General features: G+C 37.8%; 1 protein-coding gene across 3 annotated transcripts in view; it reads right to left on the minus strand.

The window, feature by feature from the left end:
- The window catches only part of LOC121343225 (E3 SUMO-protein ligase RanBP2-like), a 33591-nt gene that overhangs the window by 19370 nt on the left and 356 nt on the right, over nt 1-13865 (minus strand). For all 3 annotated transcript variants that reach the window (XM_041418207.1, XM_041418206.1, XM_041418205.1), the window contains exons 2-19: nt 11527-11594; nt 10878-10989; nt 9809-9961; nt 8728-8958; nt 8144-8289; nt 6477-6669; nt 5740-5830; nt 4668-4877; nt 3964-4142; nt 3704-3879; nt 3269-3392; nt 2767-2928; nt 2308-2445; nt 2071-2217; nt 1465-1647; nt 1299-1382; nt 648-783; nt 375-472 (exon numbers count right to left, since the gene is read on the minus strand). In XM_041418207.1, coding sequence (XP_041274141.1) covers nt 375-472; nt 648-783; nt 1299-1382; nt 1465-1647; nt 2071-2217; nt 2308-2445; nt 2767-2928; nt 3269-3392; nt 3704-3879; nt 3964-4142; nt 4668-4877; nt 5740-5830; nt 6477-6669; nt 8144-8289; nt 8728-8958; nt 9809-9961; nt 10878-10989; nt 11527-11594 — 2631 coding nt within the window. The remainder of the gene's footprint in view (nt 1-374; nt 473-647; nt 784-1298; nt 1383-1464; nt 1648-2070; nt 2218-2307; nt 2446-2766; nt 2929-3268; nt 3393-3703; nt 3880-3963; nt 4143-4667; nt 4878-5739; nt 5831-6476; nt 6670-8143; nt 8290-8727; nt 8959-9808; nt 9962-10877; nt 10990-11526; nt 11595-13865) is intronic.

Consider the following 13865-nt stretch of genomic DNA (forward strand, 5'->3'; position numbering starts at 1 on the left):
ACCAGTTTTACCTTAGTTTAAAACTTTATGGGCATTTGAGAACAAACATTGAAAAAGAGGCACAATATGAGTGGGTTTTTCATGAAAAAAAGCTTTGAAACTGCCATTTTCTTTTGCCACACAATTAAGGGGGACAATAGTTAAGTGCTGTCATACATATCTGTAGGATAAATGCACACACATATTTTTCTAGCTTTCCCACCCAAACTCCCAGAGCTTAAGCAGGGAGACAAATTATAATTTTATCCCTAGTAGTTTAAGTTGACCAAATTCTGCATAAGGAACTGCAATTACATCCAGCTGTGTACAGAATCAAAACCAGTCAGTCATTTTCAGATCATTGGAAGCAATTTAAGGAAATAATTTAGTCTTACCTTTGCTGGTGTTACATTGGTTGCAGCAGTTCCCAGAAGATACTGAGAGTTATAGGCAGGTGACTGGCTGTAGAACACAGATGGGCCAGTGGTAGCAACTAAAAAGGAACACCAGGAAAACAGTTAACACTTATCTTTTCTTGTTGTTATTTTCTACATACTCCTCTCAGTAATCAGTTTTTAACTGTGAATCATTAAAACATTTCAGCATTATTTTCAAAAGTCTTATTTGATTTAGCTAAGAATTTAGATAAAAATTCTGCAGCAACTTGCCTGTTAAGGGGGCTTCATGAAGATTCTGTGCTCTCTGATAACTATCTGGTATTGCATCAGTTCCATAGTTTTCAGCAGGCCACCGATGAGATGCATTTGTGTTGGAATTATTAAGTTTCATTTCTTGCATTTCATTCTGTCGAGACAGGATGCCAAGCAAGAGTGTAAGCATCAACTGTACAGGTATTTGTCGAAGAAAATATAAGGCACGATTGCCACCCTTTTGCTAATCAAAAGCATTTTCAATCCAAAGTTTTGGGGGTAATTAAAAAAAATTTAAAAAGCCAAACAAAACAACTAAGAAGTACCTGCTAGATCATGCAAGACATGCCCATGAAGTAAAAAGTACGTCCATTCTAAAGCCAGAACAAGCCAGTAAAAAACCCCGAACCAAGTGGAGAACCAAGCTGATAAAAGCAGAACTCTTTCTACATACAGAAAGAGTCCCTGAGATGGGCTGCCTCAGCACTCCTGTCCAAGTCCCAAAGAGGAGCTTTTTAGTGAAAGAATTTTCTCTGGTACTCATTTTAGGCAGCTATTTATGGAAATTAATTCTCAGAACTGTAAGTTCACCCATGCTCTTATCACTAGATCCTCACCATAACTAAAAGGCCAACAGTTCATTACTGAATATGGTTACAGAATTTTTACCTTTAAAGCCTCCACTTGCTGACAAATCATTTGAAGTATAGATTTATGGTCTTCTGCCCACTGAGGGGGAGTTTTTGGAGAGAACTAGGAAAAAAAAAGTTAATTGATTTATTTGAATTTTTCTTACAAGACAACAATTCCCTGAAATAATAACTAGCTAACATACCTTGTAGGTCTTAGTTGGCGAAAAAGAGAACTTGGTTGGTGACGGAGTGGAATGTTTCATTGCTGAATCTACAGTTCGTGACAGACCGTTTCTGAAGGCAAGACTTCCCTCTTCACAGTTCTCACCAAGTTCCTGGATCACTGTATCTAACACTTCTCTCACAGTTTCAAGAGACACTGGCAACTAGAAAGGTTTTTCAAACATGAGTCATGACTGCAATTCTCCCTCAGAACAAGAAACACCACATTTAGAATTCTGTCTGAGCAATTCACAAGTCTTTTCATTATGTAAGCACTGGAGTTTTTTCAGCAAAGCTCTTAACTTGTTAGAATTCACATACGTAAACAACTCACACAAACTATTTTATTTTTTCAAACTATCAAACTAAAAGACAGTGGCAAAAGCTATTTGTTCACATTAAAGCTTTCATCCACAGGGTAGCCAGGACACTACATGATCTGGTAGGTTACAGAAGTTACACAGAAATTAACTTGCCTGAAAGCCTGGAATAAAAAAATACCTTAAATGCAAAGGGTTTAATTTTTCAAACAGTAACCTAAGCTACTGCATACCTTGGAAGAAGTTTTTAAAGCAAATATTACTTACTTTCTCAGTAACTGACATATCTGAGGAGCTTTCCGCAATAATTTTCATTAGATAATACTTGGCTTTAAGAAGGTAAGTTTTACGCTCCTCATGTTCTTCTGGCAGCATGACATCATTTTCAATCTCTTCTGCTTTTCTTTGGAAAATCTGAACAACAGGATGCAGAGTGAATAGTATCAGTCAGAAGGAAACTGAATAAAGAGAATCACTTCTGGGTAATGCAACTTACAAACTTACCATGGCAAGATTCCAGTATGACACCACATTCTCAATAGCTTCAAATGCTATTAAAGCATCATCAGTTTTGCCATCAACTGCATCCAACATAGCAAATGCTATCTGTGCCTCTTCTTCATATGCTGCAACCTGAAAGACCTACAAAATAAAGTGAAGGAAAACTTATACTTAACAATGGAATGACAACCTTTTTCTCTGTAACACAGGAGGAATTATTTTTCAAGAAAGTTGGTACTGAGGGTGTTCAGCGCTTTCAAATCATAAATACCATTTCAAAGGTAAGAGCAAACTTACAAGGAGAGAATTTTCCCCCTTTACAAAACACTATTACCAAATCTCACCTTTAAGGGTTTCACAGTAGTAACAACATAGAATAGTACAATGTAGACAAAAATCCCACAACTATGCGTACATTTTTGACACGGACCCTTCTCTTCAACTGACTCAATTGATCTGTACCTGAATGTCTACACTATGGAAGTGTTTGAAGAGAGGATCAGTAGGTTCAGAAATACTCCTCTTCTTTTTGATAGTTTCCAGCATAGGCAGAACTTTCTTCCAGTAATAGACACTTCGCCCAATATATTCCTTCTGGTCATAGAAGGAGTTAAGACTAATTCCCTGGTGAAGAAAAGGGAATAGATGCAGATGTTATTTCAACAAATGCAAGTCAAAATGCTATTCCTACATATCCTTTTCCTATTTTCTTCAAGAGTTCCAAAGTCCTTCTCTGACATTAAGCAGAGTACTACATTAATTAACATACATAAAGAAAATAAACTACAGTTTAAGACAAGAGTATTTCATAGAGTGACTAGAACAATAAGTTGGCCTGATAAAATAATGAGCTGTTCTTAATAATACACATTCATCCCATCTCCCATCCCCTCAGCCTGTTCATAATTGATAAAATTAGACAAACACTTTTGCTTTCACGTGTTTAAAAATAATCTGAGCTTACTGTTTTCTGCAAGCTTTTTGCCCAGTGTATGATTAAGGCAGGTTGAAGGCCATGCTTGTCCAGTGTTCGCAGAGTACTTATGCCATGCTGTACAATAAGCCTCAGCTTTGCTGCTGTTCCTGGTCTGAATATCAGAAGAAACATTCCTTGATTAGTATTTTGTGGTTTTCATCTGTTCACATACCATTCACTTGATTAATACAGCCTGCAGCTTTAGTCCTAATTTGCCTCTAGGTAAGAAATACATTGTTAGAAATGAAAATTCCCTTTACAGAAATCTTCGAAGCATATCGCATCCCTACTACCAAAAAGATTCAATGTAAAAAATAAGTAAAAGAAAATAATTTTACAAGAATTTATAGGGACAATCCAAACTGCTGTAGCAGACACTCCCTAAAGGCTTGATCAAACATTTCCAAACTGAAAAAGCCTTACACTGATTTCCTCTGAAGAAGAGTACGAACAGCATCCCACCAGGATCTTTGCTTCTCAGTATAGAGTTGTTTGCATATTGGCAGTGGTAAGAATTGAGGCTGATGTGCACTGTAGTGAGAATTAAACTTTTCTTGCAGTTGTAAGTTGCTAGTGAATATCACTCCAATTAGGAATACCTGTTTTTAAAAAATAAATTAAAGTTATTAATTACAAAAAATTTAATTTGTACGGTACCTTAAAGAACTTGAAAGTTCACTTACTTCAAGGTCTAATAGGCAAATAGATTCAGGAGCATCTGTCTCAAGTCTTGACGTTTCTTGGGGCAAGTGAAAAAGCTGTTTTAACCATTTGCGCATGGGGGGTAAGACTGACATAGAGTTCCACTGCAAGCCAAGCCACACGAGGTGCTGGAGACTGCCACTGTGCAATCTAATGGCACCTGTGCAAAAAACAGGGTTGGATGCAAATGTCAAACTGCAAGCCCTCAGTACTACTATCTGATCAAAGCTCAGTTTCACATTGCACTCTGTCAGAGGGGCCAATGATACTTTAAGACCAATGAGCATCAAGATTCCAGGTTTCACTTACAAAGGGTTACAAACTTCAGTACCAACAAACATGCCAAGTTCATCTAAGTGCTCAAAGCCATCAACTGCTTAAGCTTCTGAGGGGTGACTCTCATCATGTCCATTCTCACCTTATTCAGTCCAATAGGTAACTAATTTTAGCAAACTTATTTACTTCTCCAAAAATCCTTAAGGAATTACTGAAGAAGCACTTCTTTAGATTGCAATAAAGTATAAGTCTTTCCTATAACATTAAGGCAACTTTGGACAACTATTCCAGGTATTTGTCTTTTGTTGCAGTATAAGTATTTATGTACCAGTACCTCTTCCACAAGTATTTACAGAAGAGGTTATGGTACACAAAGCTGTGTTGCATTTCAGAAAGTAACACTTCTTACCGATATCGTACTTGTGAAGTTCAATTTGCGCTGGTGCCTGTGTACTGACATTTCCAATATCATCTGTGCCAATAAAAGACCTCTCTCTAGAAGCTCCGCTCTCAAACAGACTATCAAACAATGCAAATGAGCCGCTCTTGTTCGCAAATGATTCCACAACCTCTTTAAAGAAGTCTTGCTTGCCATGACTTAAATTCAGCAGCATATGACCTAGAAAACAAAAATATCACTTCACATAAAGCAGTAAACACAAGGAAAGCATTATTTGCTATGCTGGACTGCTTTGCTACTGAAGGCTGGATGAGAACCAGGATTTCCTCTTATGAAACTTACAGACTGTTCAGGTATGCTCTCCCTGTAATTAGGTCAGTGTTTCAGCACACAGGCTTTCCAAGCTTTTAGTGACAGCAACCCCAAAGAATTTGTAAATGCACCTCTTTAGGAAAACAAAGTCCTCCTACCATGACTATTCTAAGGGCATTGCAAGTGACCTTATAGCTGTAATGCAAGCAGAAGTCTGCAGTAATGAAATTCATTCTGAAGTAAATAAAGCTGGTGTCTGGCAGCTTCATCTGTTTTAATCTAGGCCCTCTAAGAATTTTGTAGAATGAAACACTGTCTATACTTGGCAGGAAAAAAAACAAAGCTCATAAACAAGTAAAAGGATGAGAAGATCAGGGAAACAAACTAGTATTTTCTTTCCCTCTTGGGGCTAACAATACTTGCAAAACAGCATCAGCAGGCAGAAGCCATTTCCAGTAGATTTAACAGACAATAAAAGCTAAATTCTACCTTAGCACGCTAGAAAGTCAAAAAGGAGGAAAAAACCCAACCGCTATTGAAACAAAGAGAACACACTCTACCAGCAGCTTAAGAGGAGAAAAGTAACTCTAGGTGTCAGAACCAAACTACTGTTTTGTTTTACATATGTAGTCATAATCTATAAGGCTTTACTACATGTTGGACTGATAACGTTACAAGATACACAAAGGTGTTCTTTAACAAATCTTAGACTTTACAGTAAATCTGCAGCACTTTATAAAATGGAACTATGCAGCTATTTTTTTATTACCAGACTGGCTTTTTCGATCACAGGCCAACATTTCTAGCATATCTTGTCCGGTTTGATCCCCCTTTATGAGTTTTGACTTTGGTTTAGGAACCTGGTGAAGTAAGGAGAAAATTACAGGTTTTTCACAGTAACAGCAGGACATTTAAATGAACCTTAGAACTTAGGAAATAAGCTTATTTTTAGCATTAGAAAGCTATAGGAAAACAGGCATTATTCATTTTGAAGGTACATATATTGGGTTGTGGTTCTGTGTGGGATGGGCAAAGAGAGCAGAGAACACACCTCAAGTACACAGATGTGCAAGTATACCTATTGAAAGTAACATTAAGTGTACACAAGAGCAAGTAATATCTGAAATGCAAGCAATGGTATAAAAAGGACAGTCAAGACAAAGAACCTTGATTTTTTAAAAAAAAATTATATTTTAAAAATTTAACACTCAACATGTGTACTTGTATTACAAAAACAGGAAATACACTGCAGGCAATAAATGCACTAATACTTAAGAATCAGGTTACTGTGGCAAGGGGAACAATTGAAGGTATACTTTACCCTATTTGTGTCATTTGAAACTTTTAAACAATCGTGACAGAGGAGGGTTTGGTGAGTGAGGACAGAGTTCTCCTTTAGATACACAAACACTAGTTCATCTCAGGAATACAGGAATTCAACACATGTACAGCTAGAAAATTGCAAGAAAGGCATCACCTGAAGGCTTAGACTGAAAACGCATTTACCTGAAAACTCAGGAGGTAACACAGTGCTGCCAGTTCACACATAGCTCTCCACTGTGTCTCATTGTCTTGGGCCATTTTCAGCAGCAAAGCTCCAGCATGCATGTACAGCTGTCCTTTCATTTCCACATAGGTACGAGACAACTCGTCAGCTGCACTCACATATGGTTTTACTGACTGAAGTGCACGATCAAAGCTAAAATGCAGAGAAGACTAATTTTAAACAGAGTCCTGGTAAAAGCTATAGCAACTGATTTTAGTTTGTGTTATTTAATTGTGAATTAAGTAACTTCTTAATCAATCAAGTACTGTTTCGATTGCTTAAGCCCAAGTTACTAGAAAGTATAATCACCTCACTATTTAATTGTGAATTAAGTAATTTCATGAGTCAATCAAGTACTGTTTCGATATTGCTTAAGCCCAAGTTACTAGAAAGTATAATCACCTCAAACTGCCAAAGCTCTCAAGTTCAGTAAATATTACCTAGATACTCAGTCTTTTTCATCACATTTTTGCACAGCTACTTTTAAAACTACTGTCGTGAACCGTGTGGATAAAATTGTTCACTACTGCAGATTTAGAGACATACAGGAGGTATTATTGATTCTGCCCTTTCTCTTCATTATCAGAAAGATCCAAAACACTGTTTAACAGGCTCTTCAAAAAAAGAAGGTACTGCAGAAATTCTAGTGCCTTTAGATTACTATACAAGCCCCACTCAGGAGAGGGCTTCCAGAAAACAGTTAAAACAATTTTTCAATTACTGGAAGACTATAATGGCTGTTAGCATTGCCATGATCTGGAAATGCTTCAGATGTGAACACCTCAAAGAACTCTAATAAATCAGAATCAGAAAACCCAACATGGTCAATGTTAGAGGAGAAAAATAAAATAAAACATACTTGGGTATTAAATATTGCTCATCCATTCTGTACTGCTTCAAATACTCATGCAAGATTAACAGACTCAAGAATATTTTTACAGAAAGCAACATAACAGCCATTATACTACTGAGGAACAACAATAAGTTAGCAAAAACCAGTAACAAAGGAAAGATAACAGCAAGAAAGAAACACAGATCTTAATTAAATTATTGGCTAAAAACACTATTTTATACTAGTCTAGGTGCACTGCAGATGGTAAGCCTTTAAGCCAGCTGTAACACCACCAGTTTTCTCTGAAGGAGGCTATTCTTGCTTCAGGTGGTTTCCTCCCTCCCCATTATACTATATACACGAAGTTCCTAATTAGTCCAGTGCGCTGTGTTATTTAATAATAGAATGACTAGGACCAAGTTGACACACAAGAGGTTGGCTTTTCAGTTTGACTTTTGTTGTTTTGTTATTTTCCAATTTTCCAATTGTCTGGGAAATCTGGATTAGTCAATTGCTGAAGTACAGAACAGCTTTTTTAACCAAAGGAAAAGAAGGTAAAAAGACCCCAGATATAAATGAGTCTTCTCCATGGCTGTGTGCTGACCATTCAAACATCTGTCAAAAGATAGCTTGGGGTTCACACCCAGTAAGAAACACTCTTGGTGGTCAGTACGGAGACTCTCCTCTCCCATTCAAAAACAAGATAAGCAGTGAAACAGAAGCTTGGCAGATGTTATGTGACCCCAAACAATTACTAGAGGGCTTTTTCTTACTACAGAAAAGTTTAAACAGTACCTTTCAAGTGCTTCTCTGCATTCCTGAACATCTCTAGAAGAAAGTGTCAGTTTGACAAAGCTGGAATAGGCCAGCAGATGATCTTTCTTGATAGTTCTCCAGTTATTTTTATCATACTCCAAGTCTTGTAAAGACTCCAGATATTCCTAAAGAAGAAAGTTCATCACAGGATAAGGAACAGTCATCCTTCCATGAAGGCAAGGGCAGTACTTCTCCAAAACACACTAGTAGTATTTATTGCATAATCCAGTTTCACAGGTGAGAACTTAACATATTCTTCAGCAGCAAAGTTCCAGGGAACTACTTGCTTGAGCAATTTTATCCCTAATGGAACTGCTGTGTCTAACTCAGCTTTTGAAGTTAGAAACTCAATAGCTCTACAAAGTTTAATTTTAAGGAGAAAATTCCAATTAAAAAAAAAAACACATACAAGAAGTATTTTGTAGTTCCACTGGTTTCAGTAGACTTGCATTTGAAGGAGTTAAATGCCTTGAGAAACAGCTGTCAGAATAAGGACACTAAGAGAAATAGACCAGGTAAAAAGATACGGAAGACTACCACAGGATCAAAATATGATTAAACACCTCAAATGTCTCTACAACACAGGAACACCATTCCAAGCTTGACTGCAAAGGTATTCTCTTCTCTGCCTCCTGACAGTGGAGCACAGCATCCTTTAATCTGTTATTTGAACGATAGAGCGCAACTAGTCTGATGTTTATGTAGACATCATCTGGTCTTGCATAAAGTTCTGCTTGAATCAAGTCAAAAAGCTGATTCCACCCATCTTCACCTTTACAATCCAGCAACTGCTCCTGTTGAAACATGAGGGCAACATATCAATATTTCATTTCCCACATGAGTCTTTTGAGCAACTACAGTACTAGGTATCATTCTTTCCTTCACTACATAGACTACATCGCTCTAGCTAGAGTACTCTTAATAGCTTTCAGGTATTACATAAAGTTTGATTAAATATGCAAATATTTAAAAATGTACATGACTATCACAAAAGAAAAGTCCTCAGAAGAATTTGCCTCTTACCGAGAGAGAAATGCTTCTCAAAACATTTGGTTCAGTGACAACAGACCCCACCATAGACTATCTTTAAAAAAACCCAGACACCTTGAGACTTCAATGTAGCTGCTGCCCAAAGTTACACAAAATTAAAAAGCTACACAAAATTAACATACCTGTGCAAAAGTGACATTGCATGGCACAAAGTATTTACATGGTATTTGAGAATTACAGCATTTATCACACTCTACAGAAATGACCATAATACAGATTTAAAAACAAAACAAAAAAAAACAGTGTAAAGTAAGAAAGTCTAAGTTCACAGACTGGCTACCTTCCTACCACAATGGAAAGAACAAATGACACCTATCTAGTCTTTAACTTCTTGACTGTGATAAATAATTTCTCAGCATTTTGGAAGAGGATTAAACTTCGAACATTAGAATGGGTATGAAAGCATGCAGCTGCGGCTTCCTTTAAAACTGGACAAAGATGTCAGACTAGAAAGAGTAAAATCTACTAGTGTTAACATTAAAGACAGTAAAATAATTTAGTGAGAGTTTCGACTGAGGTGCCATGCAAAAGGCACTCCAGACAGGTGCTGAAAGTTTGTTCAAGTTTGTTCAACAGAGGTAATTTTGAACTTACCTTCAACCTGTAAATAGCAGGGCTCCCAGGAAAGAGCTTAGCAGCTCTGTCAACCCAGTATTTTGCTCTTCCATCAGTAATGTCATTACTGCATAGTAACTCTGCAATCTTCAATACAAGATCTTTCTGAGTTGGGTTCAACTCCACAGAACGCTATTTTTCCCCATCCAGACACAGGATTTAAAAAAAAACAAAAGGGAACTTTAACTTATGATCCATGTACAACAGGCAACAGGTAAGAGTTACACCCCCACAAACATACCCAGCTATTCAAATCAGTTAAATCTATAAATACAGTATATAAGAAAAGCCTTTCTACATGCTACCACTACTTTACAGCACCCAAATAGAACTGCTAAAATTCAGAAAAGCATAAGAAATAATGCAAACCATTTCCTCTGTGTCTATCACTATCTACTGCTACACACAGACAGCAGGACTATAATGACCTCCAGTCTAGCCAGGTGTAAAAATTTGAAAAAAATTAAGATACAGTTTAAGAAGTGTGATAGCACTTCATGCATAGAGTTGTATTGGCCAGACTTCTGAGCACATCTTCCTCTCTCAAGCCAGAACAAAGACAAACCCAACTGGAAATTTGACAATAATATGCTTGCCTAATCAAAATTAGATTTGTCCCTCCCCTCTGCACCTGCCCTCTTCAAAACCAACCAAACAAAAAACACAGTAAGCCTACAGTCTTCTAGCAGCAACTAAACTCCAGTTGTCATCACAGTTTGCATTACAGGATTCTATGGCAGTAGTACAAGAGGCTTGTACATGCAAGACTTGGGGAGAATTTAACAGCAGGTAACACAAAGATCAAGTCCAGAAGAAAAACAAAGGAAGCAACTTCAAAATATACTACGGAAGCAAGCGGTATGAAGTGAAGAATCCTGTCTGCAGTGGTTCATGTGCTTTCCATTGTCAAATGTCTACGACACGCTTTTCCCAGGAGCGTGTTTTCTTCTATGGCTTTGAGAATGTTCAGCCATAGAAGGGTTTTAGAAGTCCTTTTATAAAGGAATAAAGCAGAACATTAGGGGTCGTACCTGAATGTAGCACTTACCTTGTAACACCCAAAAGCTTTTTCTATGTTATCCTCAGCTTCATAGATTTGTCCAAGAAACCTGTGTGCTTTGGGATCTCTCTCTTGTACATTGAGGTATGTAGATATATATCTGTGAAGGGGAAAAGGTCTGTTACTCGAGCAGTATTTTTCACTAATACTCCCCCTCCCACCCAAGCTCTAACGGCAGCTTTATCTGCCACACAGGACACACAGACACATTGTGTTCTAGACGCTTTGGCCAGACCACAGAAGTATAGATGTGTTTTGTTCCAGACACTTTGTCAGGACCTTTAAGTAAGCAGAAATACTGTTTATACCTGTACACATGCTACTTACTCACCAGCCAGTATTTCTGTTGATTAAAATAACAAAAGCAGGAATTCGTAGAAATGGTAAGGACTACTTAATACAATGAGAAGAAAAAAAAAAGCCAATTCAGCCAGGTAAGTTTTTTGTTTTTTCAGTACCATATAGCTTATCTTCTTTTAAGTTATTGTTTTACAAAGACCTAAATAGCACTCACTGTCCACATTGACTGCTAGCTTAAAGTAGCATGATATTTATCTTGGTTTCTCTGACCTACTTCATAAAAACAAAGCTTTTCTTTTATATTTAGAGAAAAAAAATGTCCATCAATGCATGTTACCTTTTAGCAAGTTCATATTCTTTAATTTCAAAATACAGCTTGGCAAAGAGGAATCCTTTCATCGATTTCTGAAGGAGAAAAACCATGACAAACACATTTTAGACATTTGGTACTTCAACAGTAATTCCCTAACAAGTGACCTTTCTTTTCAGCAATGCCTAATACTCAAGTGACTGAATTTGACAATTCATTATCAGCTCAAATCCACCCATCATATATAAGGGTTTGTTTCTGAAAGATGTAGGTTTAAGAATGAAAAGAATAAGATTTTTTGCTATAAAAAGGTTACTAGGAAGATAGAGATTACAAAAGAAGAAAACAAGCCTTTATACACATGGTTCACACATTACTCATTAAAGAGAGCGGAAGATTAGTGTCACCTACATTTCATTTACTGCTGTGCAATATAGCAAGGAAAAAAGATATTCCACAAATCAAGAGAGATCTGCCATTTAGCCCTACCGTAGTGTGCTGTCATCAGATGCTACTGTTTAAGTATACTTGAGGAAAAAGCAACTTTTGCTTAAGTCATTCTCATTTGGGTAAAAAATGCATTCACGCAGTAGCTGATTTCTGACTAAAATAACTTTAGCATACACACCCTAGGAGCAAGAGGTGAAACAATCTGCCTGTTACAAGGCAGTAACAAAGAAGCCAAGGTGGCAGAAGCATGATCAGGAGGAAAAGTGAAAGGAGTGAGTTAAAGAACTGACAGAAGTTACAAGCAAAAAGCTAGAAGTAAACCAGACAAAATTAAGGCCTGAGTTCTCAACATCAGCTCAAAAACAATTTTGCTTTTGAACAAAGAAATACTAGAGCTAGTTACATCTATGACTGCAAACAAGTCTGTGTATTTTGAATTCACTTGAATTGTAAGTCTCCATGCCTCTCTCACCACTGTTATTCATGCAAAACTTTAAGAAGCAGTGAAAAATGAAAGCAGGCCTCCTAGGACACCTCAAGTTTCCAGACTGTATTTTTGAAGCCTGCTATAAAAGGGAAACACTGAAGTATGTCAGCACGGAGCTGCATTTCACATCTTTTAAACACTGATGAAAGGAAACAACATAAATGCTTTGCAGCCTTATAAGCACTCCCCTCCTAAAATCAACACAACAGGAAAATCAGTAACATTTTCCACCAATGACTGTGCTTATACAATTAGTTGTAAGCATTACTTATTAAAAAAAAAAAAAAGAAAAAACTTAAACAAGTAAATATGCACAGCTGGTCTTAAGCACAACAGGAGAGGATTTACTTTGTTGTTGAGTTCAGTAGAAACACCAAGCAATTAAAGAGCACCTATGATTCTGACAGTAATGCCCTGGACACCGGCTGCCCTAAACGGCACCCAAAGCAATTAAACCACAGAACAACTTTGTTGCTGCTGGGAAAGAGATACAAATAATGATGATGTACACAAGGCCTGCACAAAAGCCCTACTGCATAACACTGAACATGGATGTATTCACACTACACAACATAGTGCTGAATATTCTAACTAAAAAAAAAAAAAATCAATTCAAGAGCAGTAGAACAGGATCTTTCAGGATTAAACAGCTCCCCTGAATCACATCAGGCTGCTCACTGAGATCCTTTTCCAGATACAATGAAAAATGGTAACAGAAAGTTTATTTTATCCCAGCTCCTCCTCCTCTCCTACTACTATAAAGACAAGAATATTAATGACATACATAAAAATACATAGTACATAAAAGAAAACAAAGTGCTTCGCGTGTTCCTTGGTTAGATTCTTCTGAGAAAGTGAAACCGGTCAATCTTTTTCTGAGAAACGAAACTCGGGAAACACAGGAACTAAATTCTTACAGAAGTGAAAAAGTCTGTAGTCAGAGAACTCATGGACTCTAAACTACACCAGGGCTTGCCAGCTGTAAATTACAGGTGCACAGCCCTAGTAAACCACTGCTCCCAGTTAGGGAAGGCACCTCCACCATGCCAACACCTTGGCTCTCCCTCAGCTCGCCCTAACTCACTCCACTTACCGAGACCCTGACTAATTACGCGCTCAGAAATACTCCCAAAGACACCTTAACTCACAGAGCATCAGAATAGTCAGAATGGAAGAGACCTCTGGAAATCATCTAGTCCAACACCGTGCCATGCCTCAGTCACCTAGGGCACGGAATACAGGGGCGTCCAGGTGGGGTTTGAATATCTCCAGAAACACATCCCTCCAGAGAGGGATCCTTTTTCCTCTTACCGCCAAGGACGATGACGGGCCAAGCAGACCGAGTCCCTAAACCGAGGCGCCGGGCTCGGCGCGGGGAGCCCGCAGCGCAGCCGCCCGCAGCCCGGCAGCGCAGGGGCGGCGAGCGCAG

Source organism: Onychostruthus taczanowskii, unplaced genomic scaffold, assembly GCF_017590055.1.
Source record: "Onychostruthus taczanowskii isolate IOZ18803 unplaced genomic scaffold, ASM1759005v1 scaffold58, whole genome shotgun sequence".
NCBI lineage: Eukaryota > Metazoa > Chordata > Aves > Passeriformes > Passeridae > Onychostruthus > Onychostruthus taczanowskii.